Consider the following 19,386-nt stretch of genomic DNA (forward strand, 5'->3'; position numbering starts at 1 on the left):
TGGATTTAGTGCAACCCCTGTTGAAATCTCAGTGCCATTTTGCAGAAATAGAAAAAACCGTCCTAAAATTTATATAGAATCTCATATGTAAACTCACAAAATAGCTCATCTATCTTGAGGGAAAAAAACTAAGCTGGAGGCCTCACACTTCCTGATTTCAAAATATATTACAAATTAGAGTGATTCAAAATCTGATGGTACTGGCATAAAGACAGACATATAGGCCAATGGAACAGTGTAAAGAGACCAGAAATAAATCCTCATATATATGGCCAAATGAGTTTCAACAAGGATGCCAAGGTATCGGATGCTTCTGAGAAAACTGCAATCTGTCTTTCAATTCTGAACATTAATGTCTCTGTTGCAGTTACTGTGGCTGGTGTAACAAATCACTCAGAAACTTGGTGGCATGATGACCATTTATTACGCCAAGGATTCAGTGGGTCAGGAATTCGGCCAAGGTAGAGTGGGGATGGCTGTTCTCTGATTCATGATCTGGGGGCTTTAGTTGGAAGACTCAAAGGCTGGAGTTGCCATAGTGTGGATTCTGGTTCTTTCATGCGTTTGGCAGTTGATTCTAGCTGTTGGTTGAGATCTTAGCAGAGGCTAACAGCCAGAACAACAACATGGGACGTCTTCTATCATACGAGCTTCTCCAAGTCTGGTAACTGTGTTCCAGGACTGAGCACGCCGAGAGAGCGAGAGCTAGGCAGAGCTGTATCCTTTTTACGACCCAGCCTTCAGAGCGACGTGGTGTCACTTCCAGCAAACTCTCCTGTTTGGGGTAGTTACAAGCCCACCTGAAAGCACTGAGTCTTAACTATTGGACTGCCAGGGAATTCTCAACCCCGGTATTTTCTGACCAGTTCTTTGCTATCAGACAGGATAAGATGCTTCAATATTATCTTGTACATTTTTTGCCCCAGACCTGGAATTTGACATTTTCCAAAGGAGTTGGGTTCTTTTCAGTGGGAGAGGACGTCTGTTTTTTATTTTAAGGATAATTCCTTTGTGGGGAAAAATGAATATATAAATTTAACTTTTTATTTCTTTGTTAACAAATTAAGAGATGTATATGTATTAAAAATTAAAATTCTAATACTTCTGAGGGCTTAAAATTTAAACAGCAATGCCATGGTCTTTTCTCAGAAACTCCCTATTTTCCTCATAGAAAACTACTTTTAATTATTTTGGCTGTTTTCTGCTGATAATTACCATCATTAGGACTCCTGATAAATTGCTTCTACTTGCTGCTAATTTATATATTTCACACATTTAGCTATAGATTTGCTACATGATAGATAATAATTTAGGTCATCTACATGACTTTCTTCTTTTTTCTTTTTGCTTCTCTTCTCAATAGAGTCATAATATTATTTTTGTCAGAATAATTGTAATAGTCTGTTTTGGTGTTCTTAATATTTTCAAGCTTCTGCTCATTTGTAAGTTTATCTTTCCTATCACCATTTTAGAGGTTCATTCCACACTCTTTTACATATCATTGATAATACACCTTTCTTTCCATAAGTTCAATGCAATCACTCAGTCATGTCCGACTTCTTGTGACCCCATGGACTGCAGCACGTCAGGCCTCCCTGTCCATCACCAACTCCCAGAGCTTGCTCAAACTCATGTCCATTGAGTCAGTGATGCCATCCAACCATCTCATCCTCTGTCAGCCCTTTCTCCTGCCTTCAATATTTCCAAGCGTCAGGGTTTTTTCCAATGAGTCAGTTCTTGCATCAGGTGCCCAAAGGATCGGAGTTTTAGCTTTAGCATCAGTCCTTCCAATGAATATTCAGGACTAATTTCCTTTAGGATGGACTGACTTGAGCTCCTTGCAGTCCAAGGGACTCTCAAGAGTCTTCTCCAGTACCACAGTTCAAAAGCATCAATTCTTTGGCACTCAGCTTTCTTTATGTCTGACTCTCACATCCATACATGACTACTGGAAAAACCATAGCTTTGACTAAACAGACCTTTGTTGGCAAAGTAATGCCTCTGCTCTTTAATATGCTGTCTAGGTTGATCATAACTTTTCTTCCAAGGAGTAAATGTCTTTTAATTTCATGGCTGCAGTCACCATCTGCAGTGATTTTGAAGCCCCCAAAATAAAGTCTGCCACTGTTTCCAATGTTTCCCCATCTATTTGCCATGAAGTGATGGGACCAGATGCCATGATATTCATTTTCTGAATGTTGAGTTTTAAGCCAACTTTTTCACTCTCCTCTTTCACTTCCATCAAGAGCCTCTTTGGTTCTTCTTCGCTTTCTGCCAAAAGGGTGGTGTCATCTGCATATCTGAGGTTATTGATATTTCTCCCAGCAATCTTGATTCCAGCTTGTGCTTCATCCAGCCCTGCATTTTGCATGACACACTCTGCATATAAGTTAAATAAGCAGGGTGACAATTTACAGCCTGATGTACTCTTTTCCCAATTTGGAACCAGTCTGTTGTTCCATGTCCAGTTCTAACTGTTGCTTCTTGACCTGCATACAGATTTCTCAGGAGACAGGTCGGGTGGTCTGGTATTCCCACAAGAATTTTCCACAGTTTGTTGTGATCCACACAGTCTAAGGCTTTGGCATAGTCAATGAAGCAGAAATAGATGTTTTTCTGGAACTCTCGCTTTTTCGATGATCCAACAGATGTTGGCAATTTGATCTCTGGTTCCTCTGCCTTTTCTAAATCCAACGTGAACATCTGGAAGTTCATGGCTCACATACTATTGAAGCCTGGCTTGGAGAATTTTGAGCATTACTTTACTAGCGTGTGAGATGAGTGCAATTGTGTGGTAATTTGAGCATTCTTTGGCATTGCTTTTCTTTGGGGTTGGAATGAAAACTGACCTTTTCCAGTCCTGTGGCCACTGCTGAGTTTTCCAGATTTGCTGGCATATTGAGTACAGCACTTTCACAGCATCCTCTTTTAGGATTCTTTTTGGATTTATTTTCATGCTTCATATTAAGAACAATTTGGTATTAGACACAGGAGGAGGGCATGGCAACTCACTCCAGTGTTCTTGCCTGGAGAATCCCATGGACAGAAGAGCCTGGCAGTCTACAGTTCATAGCGTCTGAAAGAGTAGGACACTACCGAAGTGACTTAGCACGCACACACGCACTCAGCTTAATAGCTGATGGAATATTTGAAGAGCACAAGGTCATAGGCAGTGTTCTGTGGTGGACTGCCAGAAAATCTTTCACCTTGGCATCAATCCATTAGTCTATACTCTTTATTTACTATTATCAAAGCCCACATTTCTACTTTTTCATCTAGTTTATGGTAACATAATCCAAGACTTTGTTAGATGTCTCCCTAAAATCAGGATACAAGGTCTGATAATTTCATCAAAACAGAAAATGAATAATTTCTTAAACATTTTGTTATAATTTCAAGGACAAAGAACTATGTTACTTTTTAAACTAGGAAACTGAATGCAGAGAGTTCAATTCCTAAAAGCATAATAGCTCTACTATGTGGTTTATAATTTGTCATCTACTTAATTCATACACTAAAAAAACTTACTATACTGTCAGTTTCTCTTTAGTCTCAAAGTTTCCATTTTTGGGAAAGTTGATCATAAAGGCTGTTATTACAAAAGAAAGGCTGGAATCCTGGTACTCCTCAAACCTCTATAGTTATATTTAAAATGGTTAAATTGGCTCCTTGCAAAAATATCTTTAGCCAATGTTATTGGCAAAATAATTTATTTTTTCTTGCAGCTCTTAGCAATTTTTGACTCTGCTCAATTTAGAATCTTGTGTATGTAGAAACTTTGATAGAACACAAATATACTGACCTTTGTATAAGAAAGTGAAGATACTGCTCTACTTAGTTGATCATGTATTTTAAGATACTTTCACCAACACTGAATCATTTTGTGCAGAGCCTACCACGCTTTTTGGCCTGATCCTCTTGGAGAAAATTGTGAGGTTGGGAGGTTGTGCATTGTGTGGGAGTTAATTTTTATCCTATGATTGCGGGGGGGAGGGTGTTTTATCTGTATAATGCTCAGACTGTAAAGTAAGGAACTAAAACCATGACTTTTGAAGCCTCAAATAATCAACTCAAAGAGCATGCTTCTTTCTTTAGCAGAAAAATAACGAGTGATTTTAAATTATTTCTCTGGAGGGCTCCACTTTTTTTTCACTCTTTAAAACATGCCAGGCACTCGTGGAAGACAAAAGATGTCATGGGCTATCATGTAGTAAATATGCCAATTATAGTCAGGGTTGTCCTATTTCTTTACAGTTGGGCATTGTCACCTAAAACTTTACAGTGATAAGTTTTTGGTCTTCGATATTTTCTGAGATGAGGCTGAGGTGCAATGAGATGGATTATAGAATGATTAAATCTTAACCTAGACAAAAAAATGCTGTAAGTTGAAGAGAAGCTACGCTATAGTGATGACATCAATGGTGGTTTTAAAAGGTCAAACTCTGCAAATTAGATTTGTTTATCAGACTCTGATCTCAACCACTATGCTGTGTTATAGTAGCTGGGATTTAAATTTAAAGAGTTAAGTGTAGAGGATATTTTAATCAATTTCAAAGTAAATTACTCAGGTTCCATATTAACAGTTTAAAAATTAAATATTCCTCCTTTTACTTTTTATATAAGAAATTAAAAGAGAAAAAAGATCAAGCATTTAATTATTGTAATTATTTTACAAGTCTTGAAAGCATCTGTGGTCATTCTTTTTAAATTGCAAGCCGAAAAAAATGTGAATCAACCCTGATGAAAAACTCAGTTCCTTTTTGTACCCTTAATACAAAAAGATGATTTACATCAAAAAAAAATGCTCTACACAGGTAGTCCTAGAATTATCAAAATGATTATTTGATACTAAAATGATTTTTTTTTTCAGTTGTAGCACAGTCCTAATAATCATTACCATGATTCAATTAATTTTAAGGTGATACAATGTGAATGATCCATTTCTTGATTCTTAAAGCAAATGAGATTTAGGCCCTACCTTCTTGTTTGGCAAATTAACAAACAAATTTTCCTATTAAAATGGTTCATCACTATTAAGAAAAGAGTGAGCCTTTCTAATTCTGAATTTCTGCTTCCTAAATGAGAATCAGAGAAATAAAAAATACCTAACTACCTCTAGCTGGTATAGTGTAGTATCTTATAAGATCCTCTATTTTTATTTTTGCTTGCTCTTTCTTCAGTTTTCACCATTTTCATGAAGACTAATTCATGAATAGTTTTTTTCAGAAGGTACAGTTGTCTTGAAAATCAGTTCAATGAACTCTGTTCACAATCTTAATTGCTTCTATTGCCCTTATTGGGATTTCTTTCAGTTTATTTGGATTTCTGTCAGATGAACCATTCAAGGTGCATGAAAAGAAATAATTATGCCTCTTTGCTTCCATCAGCTTCCCTTTTATACGTAGCTTGAAGCTGCCTTTCTCCCCCTATGCCCTCAATGCCACTTTATAATCTGAATTCACATCTTTCTCGCTTTCTTTGTTGAACCAGGGCTCCACGAGCCCGCTGGTGTCTGGTTTCTCCCATCTATCCCCCTTCAGCATTTCCAGCTGCCCTTGACCTCTCCCCCAGAGACAGGTGTCCTTGTTCTCTCTTTACCTCTGTCCCTCTCACCGTCCTCTGCTGTCATCTCAGTACACAGTTCAGCTTCTTCAGCCACATTTCTGTTGCTGCATTGTCCCCACAGTTCCCAGCAACGTTTCCTATATCAACCTGTCACAAACAGCTTGAGAGGAAAGGTGGTCACCTGGCCAGTCCTGTTAGAGAACTGTGATCAATATGGCATGTGGCCAGCCTGGTCCCAGAAACCAGTCATCGAACAAAGCAACGTTTGTACCACAGAATATTTTTAACCGTGCTTTGTACAAGGAGATAAATCAACTGCACAAGGACTTGCTGTTGGAAATAGATTTTCCTGTAGTGATGACTGGGATAAAAGTTAAAATTCTAGACTCGAATCCAGCATTCATTAGAATAGAATCCAGCTGTAGCACTGGACCAGGGTGTCTTCTAGGCCCCCTGCCCATCCAGATAACACTTTGGCTCAATATCATGAGAGCTAAAGTGAGGAAGGGAAGTCCGAGAGAAGAATAAGAGTGTTCAGGTTGTCAGGGAGAGCACAAGAGGAGCTTGGGGCAGAGACTTTTTCCAATCAGTATTGCAGCACTTCAACAGTGTGGCTGAATTTTGCATATCAGGTTAACGTTGGCCTTTCAGGTGAAACATTTGTCCTCATCCACATTTTGCTTTCTTGCCCTCCTTGTCTGTGGTCCATGCCACAGAACCATGCTACCTAGAGTATGTGGAGTAAAACTCTGATGTCAGCTCTCAGTCCATATGTTTAATGTACCAATTATGTTAATTTGGGATTTCTTTTCTGGGAGTAGTGTTTTGACCTTGCATCAGATATGTCATTCAAGTTCAGACAAATCCTTCATGTTGCCTATATCCAGTATTCTAGACTGAGTGTAAATGTTCCTTCATCCTTGAAGCCTTTTCTACCTGCCCCAGGCAAAGCCAGTCAGACACTTTTCCATGCCTAAAGCACTTTATACCTTAACTCTAGTCCACCTAAACTGTGCTGCAATTATTTGTTTATATTTAAGATTGGCCCATAAGGACTTTGACCTATTAATTTTTTATTCCCATCAACAAGATTGTGTGTGGCGCATAGTAAATGTCCAAGAAACCACTGTTGACTTAATTAGTATACCCACTGACAAAGCACATGTTCACTAGTTCATTACCTAGGGGTTAGGTAATATTATTTGTAGTGGTGGACATGATAACATTTGGTCTGTTTTGGAACTTTATATTTTTGATTAACCAAATATGGGATATATTCACAGGGAAAGAGATCTATTTGGGTTGGCCAAAAAGTCTGTTCATAAGAGCTTATGGAAAAACCCAAATGAACTTTTTGACTAACTCAATATGATATATTATTAAGTGAATCAAGAGCTGATTAGGAAACAGTAATTAAAGCATGTCTCATTTTTGTAAAACACATTCTACAAAGTTATAGAAAAAATTCTAGAAGGATAATAGAATAATAATAATTATATATATATTTTTTTCTGGTGGATGATTATAAAGTTACAGGTATAGAATTAAGTGCCTTCACACACTATTTTAATTCTCACAACTTTGTTCATTCATTCATCATGAATTAATTCACTATTGAGCTATATTTTTTTCTGTCCCAGGCCCTGCACTATATTTTTAGAGATACAGTAGTGAACCAAATAAACACAATATCCGGTGTTTTATCATTATCCTAACTCTACAGATGAAAATTAGGGACGTTGCCCCACCCATCAGAGTTCCCCTGGTCCAACTTCTGGTTCAAATGAATGTAGTCTCACAAGAGGCTACACCTGTCAGTCTGCTCAGGTGGACGTAGCATAGCAACCAGAGTTTGCCAGAGGGCAGCATCAGCCTCCTTCGGTAGGAGTCCTTGTAGCTGGTCACACAGTCCTCTAGCAGCCCTCATCTTTAGTGCTTCGGATGACAGACCAGACTCAAGGAGATGAGATCTACACTGGGGGTGTGGCAGCCGCCCTGACATAAAAGCCTCATTCCCTGTGTAAGAACTCCATAGGCATAGTCAGTCCATATTGCCCAGGGTCCCTGTACGTATAGCTCATAAGAGTTTCTCCCAAGGTAGTTTACCAAGGAGAGGTCATTTCAACGATAAGTAATACTACCTGGAAACATAGAGAACATTTTATTCCTATCATATCACCAGGGAAACACAAGTAAAGGGTGAACCAAAGGTCAAATTCTCACGCAGAAGGGGAAAGGGTTTTGTTAAGTAGAAAGTGGTAGAGTGGATTTGAAGTTAAATCTGTCTGATTCCAAAGCTTAGCTTCTACATTTACTTGATGGGAAAAAAAAAGTAATCTCTGGGAAGAAAGCTTTTAGGTAATTTTTACTCTCTTCCTCAAACTTTCTGAATTCACGGGGTTGTTTTTTTTAAAATTGTAATCAGTATAAATTTCATTTGTAATCAGAAAGAAGTGTTTTCATTAAGAAGACCAAGAACATGAAAATATACTTTTGCTACCACACTAAGTACAAGCAGCCAAAAACAAAACAATGCGTGTGCTTCCTCTGTGATGATGGTGCTGTAAAAAGGGAAAGAAGCCAAACAGAAACACAGAGTGGTCCTGACAAGAAGTGCAGTCAGGATGGCTGGCTTATGAGAGGCTTTTTTTGTTTTGTTTTCATTGTTTTCCAGATTTTCTATGAAATGCTTATGTTATTCTGGGAATAGAATGAAATGTTGGTTGGTTGGTTGGTCACTAAGTCACGTCCTACTTTTGTGACCCCATGGACTATAGCCCACAAAGCTCCTCTGTCTCCGGGATTTCCCAGGCCAAGAATATTGGGGTGGGTTGCTACTTCCTTCTCCAGAGACTCTTCCCGACCCAGGGATCACACCTGTGTCTTCTGCGCTGCAGGCAGATTCTTTACTGTTGAGCTACCAAGAAAGCCCCATAAAATGAAACACACATTAAAATAGAAAAGCAAATTTATATAGCTTGTAAAATATTTAAACCAGGTAAAAACCAGGCAAACATCATCCTAAACAAATAGATTTAGTTCCATATTTCTTTGCATAGGTAAATACAGTGTATTTTTTTATAAAATTTAACTATGTTAGGGGCTTGGAGTTCTCACATTATTTTAAAACACACATGTGGACGTGGAAGATGGGAAGAGGGATTAGAGAGCAGCTCTGTTCCACTCCTGAAAGTCACCCAGGAGCTAGAAGGACTTGCCCCAGGTTCCTGCCTTGTGTCCTGATGGAACATTTAGGGCATTGCAGTAACTTTCCTAGGCTTGGGCTTGTGCAGCAGAGGCTCAACTCCTCTCACATGCTATTTGTCCATAGTTATTTCAGGAGGTAGCTATTTAAGATTTAATTTTCTCTCAAAACTCACGTTTTGGGCTTTATATGATCCTTCCTTAGCCAAGGACTCATATAATTGGATAGCTGCTGTAATGTTTTGCATGCCAAAATTTCCAAATAGCAAAGCATCAGCCATTTTCTCCATAGCTTTCAAGTTTCCCAGATCAGCTGCTTTGGCAAAGAATATGTAGGCTCTGTTTCAAGAATATGAAGTTAGAAGTGTGAGTATCAAAAATGAAAATTTCTGCTCCTCCTTCATTCTGCTTCTAACAAGAAGGACCCAGTTGACATTGCTAATAACACTACAGTTTAACTATATAGTCCATTACATCTCTATACCAGAAGATTTTTATCAGCCCTAAGCCAGTCTAAGACTATAATTTCAAATATATCTGACAAATAATGAAGCTGCTGAAACAGAGAAATATGTAGCTATATCATCCATGCTTCAAGCTTATAGACCAAGTGGAGTGAAAAACTGGGGCATTTGTCCTAACATAGTAAATCCCATTACTTATGAGTATTTGATTTATAAAATGAACTCTGAACAATATAATTAAAATCAGTTTTAAGAAATCAAAACTGCAATGTCACACCTAAGAAGTTCTCATGATTGAGAACAACTGTACCTTTACATTCCAAAATATTTTTCTGAAGCAGAGCATATTCTTTAGCACAAGCAGACTCTGGAAAAACAATAACGAAACAAAACCGTAATGATTTTTAGGGCTTTAGAGTCTGATTGACTGGGTTAAAATCTACCATTAATTAGTTTGAGAGCTTCAGGCAAGTTACTTAACTTCTCTGTGCCTCTGTCATCTATAAAATTGGATAATAATAGCATCTACTTTATGGGGCTTCTGGGAAGATTCAATGAGATAATCCATGTGAAGTTCTTGGCATACTGCCTGATATAGAGTAAGCCCTCAATAAATTCAGCTATAATTATTATTAAGACTATTGCATAGAAAGTTTTATGGCATGGTAATTGTTCTCCTATAATTTGTGGGTAAATCACATAAAGTTACTGATTATAAATATAGACACCAGAGGATTGCCTTGCAGTATATTTTATGAGTCCTGGTCAGAAGTCACCCAGACCTGATCTGTGCAACAAGTAGTGATGGAGAGCCTTGCAAGGTCAAAACTTGTGTTGGAGACAGAGTGCTCTGAGGATTTATTTTTATTCTTATCACTTCCCCTTTGGTAGCAGTAAGATCACAAAGCATTAACCTCTGCCTGTGACCTTGACTCAAATACAGGAATAAACACGCAAATCTACCATAGCTACCAATTCAGAAGGATTAGGAGATTCAGCTTTATACACCCCTACCCATGCTGATATTAAAATAAGTTGCTCATGGTCAAAGGCTGGAGCCAAATAGAATAGGCCAGAAGGGCCAAGAAAGAGAGAGATCCAGGTAAGCATTAGGGTCCTGGATGGTAAACAGAGAGTAGATCACAGTGGAACAAAAAGAATCCAGGAGATCTAGCAAAAAAATAGCTGTGGTCAAATCAAGTGTAAGTTCTGGGGGCCAGAAAGCAAATAATAAGAGAGAGGGTTTCAAAGGTCACTGAATGCACGGGTCTGGCATCACGGGAAAGGTATGGCACCAAGTACAGATTCCCCGGAGCTCTTCTGTCACATGGCTTGTTGCTGCAACAACACAGTCTGCTGGGACTAGAAGGGCACCAACATGGTCCAGAGCAGAGAAGCCTGAGATGGACTACAGGGGGCAGGAGTACATGTAGTTGCTGGTCCCAAGAGGCAGCAAACATTTCCAAAACCAGTCCCTCCAGGTGGCTTTGAGTCTGAGGGAGGAGGGGTACCTCTGTCCCCTATCAGGGCAGTCCAAGCTGATATGTGGAATACCAGAAGCTGGACCTAGGGTAGAAGAAAAGTCATGGCAAATTAGGTGGGATTAAGATCTGGACTGCAATCCCCACGAGGGAAAAAGTAGGAAAAACTGGAAAGGAGGGGTAGGTCCACAAAAGAAAGTTCAGTTAGGTGTCTGGAGTGTCTCTAGAGGATTTGGTGTTGGATGCTTGGGGGGGTACTGGGGTAAGGGGAGGCTAAATGCATCTCTAGGACATGTCAGATTGGAGAAGGAAATGGCAACCCACTCCAGTATTCTTGCCTGAAGAATCCCAGGGACAGAGGAGCCTAGTGGGCTGCTGCCTACGGGGTCGCACAGAGTCGGACACGACTGAAGCAACTTAGCAGCAGCAGCAGGACATGTCAGAGGCTTATCTCCAAACCTTCTTCACTGATAAGTAATTCTTAATGACAGTTAACCTTGGATATCATGGAGGCTTCTCAGCTCTTTCAGACAAGTTTGTGTTTCCCTGACATATGCTTGTTTAACGTCTGTACTTCTAAAACCACGAGCTTGTTCAACAATTTTCCTCGCATACATACGAAGACACTGAACAAATGAATTAGACCAAGATGTGGGTGTGGATGAGGCAAAAGGACTGGCAGCACCTGTGGCTTATGCTACCCTCAGTGAGGAGTGGTGAGGCAAGGAGCAGGCAGGGCACAGGATGAAGAGTAGCAAAATGACTCCCCTTTGGTCTGGGGGTGTAGCCTTTTCTCTTCCCTGACCAGAGTCTTAGAGATGGCTAAGTTGGCTGTAAAGCAGACAATCCTGAACACTGAAGGAGTTTCACACATCTTGCCCACAAACTCCTGGGGTCTCTGGTTATGAAGAGATTTGTTTTCTGTTCTCTGCTGCTACCAACCTAGAACAGTCAGCAGACTCAGGTTTATGTACCCTCTTACGTATCTGTGCTGCTGCACACATAAGCTGTTCTTCTGGGATTCTTGGGCAAGGACTGGAGCAGGATAGGTTGGGAAAGAGTAATCTGAGATTGAGTGATACCATGTAGGCATGAAGGTTCCTGCACTGGTTAATGGCCCTGCAGTGAAGGGCTGGGTTTCTCCCCATCCTTTAAGTCAAAAAAGGAAGGCACCTATCAAGGTTAAGCAGAGCCTTCTAAGAGTGATGTTGTCCCATCAGGCTGAATCTAGGAGTCCCTTGGACTTAATGGGGCCCCTCACCTTGGGTTCACCTGCTAGGTTGAATCTCAAGGACAAGCCCTTCCCAGAACGCCACTGTTCTCTCATCCTGCTAGGCTGGGCTCAGGATTCCCTGTCCTTCTTACTCATCTGCTCAGTGGCACCCACATGAGCTGACTTCCCTCTAAGGCTGGATCGTATTTTTGGAGCTTCGTTTAATTCCATCATCATCATGACAGTCCCCAGGGACGCTTAGCATGAGGCTTGAGTTTTTGCTGAGGATGGTTTCTTTTGCTCTTATTCAGTTCAGTTCAGTTCAGTTCAGTCGCTCAGTCATGTCTGACTCTTTGCGACCCCATGAATCGCAGCATGCCAGGCCTCCCTGTCCATCACCAACTCCTGGAGTTCACTCAGACTCACGTCCATCGAGTCAGTGATGCCATCCAACCATCTCATCCTCTGTCATCCGCTTCTCCTCCTGCCCCCAATCCCTCCCAGTATCAGAGTCTTTTCCAATGAGTCAACTCTTCGCATAAGGTGGCTAAAGTACTGGAGTTTCAGCTTTAGCATCATTCCTTCCAAAGAAATCCCAGGGCTGATCTCCTTCAGAATGGACTGGTTGGATCTCCTTGCAGTCCAAGGGACTCTCAAGAGTCTTCTCCAACACCACAGTTCAAAAGCATCAATTCTTTGGTGCTCAGCTCTTAAGTGCTTCTAATTTAACTTTCACTAGAGAGAGGATCAAATGCCTTACTTCATTCTTCTTGTCACTTTGGAAAAATCAAAATCTTTTTGACCTTCTATTTCCTCCTCCATAATCTGGGGATAATAATTTATGTTTTACAATATCATTGTGAACAATGAAGAATATCCCACAAGTCACACGAAGAAGAAGCTTGAAAAATGGAAGTTGTGATGTTGTGATAACCAGGTTCATGCTTAATCCCCCCACCCTATCCTCTAGACTCACGTCCATCGAGTCTGTGATGCCATCCAGCCATCTCATCCTCGGTCGTCCCCTTTTCCTCCTGCCCCTAATCCGTCCCAGCATCAGAGTCTTTTCCAATGAGTCAATTCTTCTCATGAGGTGGTCAAAGTACTGGAGTTTCAGCTTCAGCATCATTCCTTCCAAAGAAATCCCAGGGTTGATCTCCTTCAGAATGGACTGTTTGGATCTCCTTGCAGTCCAAGGACTCTCAAGAGTCTTCTCCAACACCACAGTTCAAAAGCATCAATTCTTCGGCGCTCAGCCTTCTTCACAGTCCAACTCTCACATCCATACATGACCACAGCAAAAACCATAGCCTTGCCTAGACACGACTGAGCGACTGAACTGGACAGAACTGAACTGATCCTCTACACTCTTACGCTTGTCTCAGAGGCTTTGAGCTTTAGGGAAGAATTCATGGACTCTGCAGCTGCCCTGCCTCAGGCTGGCTGCCCCAGCTCTGGGAAGCATCCCATAGGGCTGGTATGCCTAATCCGCGTGAAAACAAAAGAAGCAGGATTGTTGGAGGTTCAGAATTTATTCCTTCTATTAAGGTTCAAGACACACTTGATTTCTCTTCCACACCTTCCACTTACCAGTTAAAGGACTAGAAATAAAAATGGCAAACACTTATCTCCTTATTACTGTGTATCGGACATGGTTCTAAGAGCTAGACTGCATTATCCAGGGCACAAGGGGTTAAGTCACTTTCTCTGTTCCACGGCCAGGAAACAGTAGAGCCAGAGTTCGATTCCAAGGTTGTGACTGGAGACTTGGTAGGACTTCAGGTTGTGCCTCTCTCCTGGGGACGGGGGGGTAAAGATAGCTCTGCCTCCCATTTAGACAGGGCAGAGAAGTGAAACGAGAAACGGTGGCCGCGGTGTGAGACCACATGGCCTCTGCTTGATCACCTCCCAGCTGTGGATTTGTCATCACCTCCCTTTACCATCCTCGCATCTCTGTCCCCAGAGTTTCAAACAGGGTAAAAATGGAGCTCTTCTTAACTCATAATTCTGTTCTGGGGATAAAATGGCATCACGTACATGAAAGTGTTCTGAAAACCATAAAGCGAGGCACAAAAGCTGTTAGGCAGCATAAAGCATTCTAAAACAACAGCGACTCCAGTTCAAACAATGCATCTTTTTTTCAAATAGTACATATTTTGTTTCACTTGAGTCAATTAAAGCCAAAACAATACTTTTGCTTGAATGCTTAGATCAGTGCCTTTATTCTGCGTTTCACTTAATGTGTAGGGACTGCGGTTTCATATATAAGGTCTTCCACATGTTTAGGCTGATAATTTGTAGGATTCTTTAAACACCATTTGGTCTTTTTAAAAACAAAAGTTTATAGGCAAATAAGCTTATTTGTTATACCAATAAGCTGTTAATGACAAATCAGATTTTGGATTGCTCTCTTTTCTCAACCTGGAAATTGCACTTGGTTTGAGTGCTGGGTGGACTTACTCTGCTTTTTGTTTCTGGCTTTTAGACTGCTGGAGGATCTTGATGCCCATCTTAAAAAGCTGGTCTCCTTCATCTGTGAAATTGTTCTTTGCTTGGTTTTCTACTGTATGTGGACAAACAAGGAAAAATAACATTATTTTGTGTTTTACATTTTAAAAATAATGTGCTGGCATATTATTTTGGGGTTTGCTCTCCTTATTTTTTAGCCTCTGCATTTCAAGATCACCCTACCTTTGGCTAGACGGTAGAAGCTGTCTACGAAAGTATTCTCTTCCTCTCTTTTGTGAAAGGGTCTTGGAGGATGGAGGAGAGAGATGGATGTTTCTATGATAGGAGGGAGAGAGATGTCCCCAGTCTGAAAAAGGGGTGTAACACCCTGCAAGCAGAAGACAGGAAGCAAGGTCTCCAAGGGAGGCGGTGGCTGGGTGCGCCCTGCTCTCTGGGCCTTAGCTCCCTGGCTTCCCAGTGCTCAGCTCTCTTGTCTGAACCAGAAGATATCATGGGCAGTGTGTGCTCAGGATTGGAGGAGAGATGCTCCCTCATCCTCCCCAGAGTCTTTCTGAGACCTTTCTAGCCTGACTGAGAACTGCTGGGGATGAGCGTCAGGAATAAGTGGGCAGGGTAGAAGGCACAAAGGAGGGGATCAATAATAATTTGCCTTGTGGGATGATACCTCAGAGTAAAGTTTTATCGTATTTAAGGAAACTAAGAAACATAATTTTACCTGCTACAATAATAATACTTCTAAAACATTTATATAACAATTCACGATTTTCAAAGCATATCACCAGTTTACAGATGGGGAAAGCTGTTTAGAAGGAAAGTCTGCCTTAGAGCCCCAACCCCAGTACATACACACACACACACACACACACACACACACACACACACACACACCCTTCCATAGCATCACAGTGCCTCTTGAAGTCCATTATGACACTCACTGAAACCTCTGATTAGGTGAACCACATGTGAAGCCATTTTAAAGGAGAGGCACTCTGGGATTTGATGCCTCATTAACAAGACCACAAAAAAATTTTTAAGTGGTTCTTATTTTTCTTCCTCCTGACATGCTATCAGAACTTCCCACTTTCTTTTGTAAATTAAAAAAATTACAATTTACAATCCAGTTTACAATTATTTTGAATGCTTAAAGTTATCCAATCAATTTAGTAACACCAGACGCATTTAGTGTCTAATTTCTGCTTTGAGTTATAGGTTATCTATACTTAATGATTAAGAGGAAAAATAATGGGAAAACATATTAATCTGTGCTTGGAATGGCAATCGGTCCTATTAAGAGAGAATAAATGTTGAAAGGTTGTCTCTACATCCACATACATGTGAGAAATGATTTACCACTATAGATTTCTATCCACGGTTTTTACCTTTACATGTAATTTTATTTTGGGCTTTCCAAATGTACTCAAATACAAGTTTTATGTACTATAAGAGGGCTTCATTACCAGTAAAATTATCTTGACAACACTTTTTCTTTGTATAGGTTAATGATTTCCAAATGTGGGTAAAGTGCAGTCAGGAAATGATTGGGATTTGAGGAGACAACCCTGAAGTTGTTGTAAAGGACCTTCATGACTCTGGGGTCCTCTGAACAGTCAGCCAGTGGATGCCTGTTGCTTTGTCCTGATAGGAGCTCTTCAGTGACTGGGGAGGGCTGGGGATGAGCCTCAGGATAAAGGGTGAGTAGGTGTGCCAGAGGAGTATTTAAGGCAGCAGCAATTGTGGAACTTGCTCCAACTAGATGAATTTGGACTTCAGTGTTTGTCAGAGATATAATTTGTAGACAGTTCTAGACATTTTATTACTTTTTCAGTCTTATTATCAATATTCTTTAATTTGGGGACTGTCATGGGCTGAATTGTAACCGCCAAAATTTGTATGTTGAAGTCTTATCCCCCAGTACCTCAGAATGTAACCTTATTTGGAGGTAAGGTCTTTAAAGAAGTGATTGAAGGAGGCTGTTTGATTGGAGCCCTAATCCAATATGACTGGATGTCTCTTTAAGCAGAAAAAACACCAACAGTACACTGGCATGGAAAAGAGACACTATAAGGACGTAGTGAGAAGGTGACCAGTTATAAGCTAAGGAAAGAAGCCTGAGAATGAACCCTTTAACACCTTGATTGTGGACTTTGAGCCTCCAGGACTGTGAGAAAATCCATTTCTGCCGCTTAAGCCACTTTGCCTATGGTATTTTGTTATGGTATCCCTGGCAAACTAATACTGATGCTAGCTCTGTATCACATGGAAAACAAGCTACCTCTTCTCCCCATAAGAAGGGAGGTACCCAAACTCAGCTCAGATCAGTGGCTACTCTATAAAAGCAAGAAGGACTGAGATTTCCCATGGGCCTCCAAGGTTTCCAGATGGACTGAACCTCTGACTTTCCTAGGCAACTGGATGCCCAAGCAGCCCACCTCTGACAAGGCTGTGTTCTCATTACTGTACTCAAAGTACAGTGTAGTTGGTGGACCTTCTAAGTAACCATCAATCTCTAGACCCAGATCACTTTTCTGAGACAATGGGATGAACAGGAATCTATGCCTCTTCATTCTGATACTTCAGTTGTAAAATTCTCTAATCAAGTCTATTTCTTAACTCCTGTCACTTGTCACTGTGGAATTCATGCAGAATCCTCTCATTCATAATGCTGCTGCTGCTGCTGCTAAGTCGCTTCAGTCGTGTCTGACTCTGTGTGACCCCATAGACGGCAGCCCACCAGGCTCCCCTGTCCCTGGGATTCTCCAGACAAGAACACTGGAGTGGGTTGCCATTTCCTTCTCCAATGCATGAAAGTGAAAAGGGAAAGTGAAGTCGCTCAGTCCTGTCTGACTCTTCGTGACCCCATGGACTGCAGCCTACCAGACTCCTCCATCCATGGGGTTTTCCAGGCAAGAGTACTGGAGTGGGTTGCCATCACCTTCTCCGCTCATTCATAATGACTACAAGCAAATCTTTAGAATAAAAATGGCCCACTTGCTTGTTTCAGATATAAGAAGAAAGGGTAAAGTTGGAGACAACTTGTTCTCTGCCATTCATACATTACTTGTTCATTTAATTGGTATGAATTGATTCTTACCATGTGTTAGACACAATGCTAAACATTGTAGATTAGCCTGGCAGAGACAAACATGTTTACCAAAAATTACAAGGCCATCTGGTAGGCTCTACATAAGAAGGCACTGTGGGAATACAGGGGCCTTCTTTGTTTGTGAGCCACAGAAACCCAATCTGATTGACTTAAGCTGAAGGAATTTATTAGGAGGTTCACAGATTTAATGGGGTTGATCAGGAATCAAAGCATCCTTGCAAACAGTGGCAAACACGGCCACTGGGATGGACGAGGATCGAATCCTTTTAAGACCTTCCTCTCTCTGTTCCAGCTCCCTGATGAGTCTGATGAGTCTAGTAGGGAAGACAAAGCATCTCATTACATTCTTATAAGAATGTATCCATTGGGGGAAACCTAATTCCAGAAAAGGAAATTGGGATGGTGAGAAGGGTAGAATGGGTGATGGGAAGACCACAAACAGCAAATGCCCACCCACTTCAGGTCCCTTACTCTAGCCTAGTGAAAGAAAGAAATCTTCACAGATGAAATGGCACTTTAGACAGTTCTCCAAAGGTAAGTAGAAATTTGCCAGACCAAGAAGATGAAACTGGTACTCCATTTGGAGGAAACAGTTGGTGCAAAATAACTGGGGTGGGCAGTATGTTTTAAACGAAGATAGAGAGCTTGCAAGTCATATCTGGCCAGGCAGTCAAAGCTGGCAGCCAATGATACTGAGTGGACAGAGATGTGAAGAACGAAAGGGAGGAGGCGACTCAGGGCACTGTGAAGGTGAAGGCAGGATTGCTAGGAGAAAGACAGAGGGATAAGAAGCGGCAGGAAGCTGGCCCTGATCAGAGATCGCTGCTTTCGAGTCTGAAATTATATTGGTGCAATGGCTCTACGTGTGGCTGGTAAATGGCTGAGGAGAAATAGGGATGAAGTTGACTGGAATCCAGGAGGTCTAGCAAGTAAGGCAAAGACTTAGAACAGCGATGTTCAATCCTTCAGGGTGCTGGGGGCCTCTAGCCACTGACTGATGGATGAAGAAGTAAAAGAGCCCAGCTCCCTTGCTTGTGGGAGGGGGCCAATCCTCCAGTGCAATTTGCTCTTCAAAATCCTAAATTTTGAAACTCTATCTTTGCTCAGTTCCTTCCCTTGCCTTAATCTGCATTACTCATTTTCTTAAATGTTTCATCAGAAAATTTAATACTTTAACATTTAAATTCAAGTATATAAATATTATCTAAATGATCTAGAAAAATAAAAGGGAAAAGATATTAAATTCCTTAGTTTGAATCTCAAATTTTATTACTTCTTGAATCACATAAAGGACCACTGAGAGTTAAAAGAATGTCTTGACATTGAGAGTTAAAGGAGATGAATATCTTTTAACCTGACTAAAAATTAGGTGCTTTCACCATTAAAATGATACAGAAGAATAAAATGGGAAAATCTTTGCTCTGCAGAAAAGCTTGCCTCCACAAACACTGCATCTATCTAATTTTAACTGTATTTAATATAAACCAACTTCAGTTTCTGATTTTCCAAATAATGCATGAGAAGAGCTCTTCACATTTGCCCTTAATGTCTGCTAGAAAGATACAATCTCAGATAAGGTGGGAGAGTAATGATCCATTTCTAAAAATAATATTCCACCCAAGAAAGAATGACTCAGCAGAGTTTAGTCAGATAAAGATGCCATCAACTCAAATCCACTTGAATACAGCACAGATATTTACAACAGTCAAATTTATTCATTCTGTCCCCAGATCATTGTCCTCAGATATAAATGCCTCCGTTGGTATTTCTTGGAAATGGCAGACAAATTATAAGTTAAAAAAAATTTTTTTTCCTCTTCAAATATCTACTAAGCAAAGCTTAAAATGAGAGAGACCCTGACTTAGAAAGATATAATTCATGATCTAA

At 40.6% G+C, this 19,386-nt stretch overlaps 1 protein-coding gene across 3 annotated transcripts in view; it reads right to left on the bottom strand.

The window, feature by feature from the left end:
* The window catches only part of SEL1L2 (SEL1L2 adaptor subunit of SYVN1 ubiquitin ligase), an 84,590-nt gene that overhangs the window by 49,446 nt on the left and 15,758 nt on the right, over positions 1-19,386 (bottom strand). For 2 of the 3 annotated variants that reach the window (XM_068987719.1, XM_068987717.1), the window contains exons 2-3: positions 14,388-14,490; positions 8,946-9,108 (exon numbers count right to left, since the gene is read on the bottom strand). In XM_068987719.1, the coding sequence (XP_068843820.1) occupies positions 8,946-9,108; positions 14,388-14,437 (213 nt within the window). In that variant the 5' untranslated portion in view covers positions 14,438-14,490. Of the gene's footprint in view, positions 1-8,945; positions 9,109-14,387; positions 14,491-19,386 lie in introns of those variants that run through there. The other variant, XM_068987718.1, reaches the window with a different exon arrangement.

Source organism: Capricornis sumatraensis, chromosome 15 (genome assembly GCF_032405125.1).
Source record: "Capricornis sumatraensis isolate serow.1 chromosome 15, serow.2, whole genome shotgun sequence".
NCBI lineage: Eukaryota > Metazoa > Chordata > Mammalia > Artiodactyla > Bovidae > Capricornis > Capricornis sumatraensis.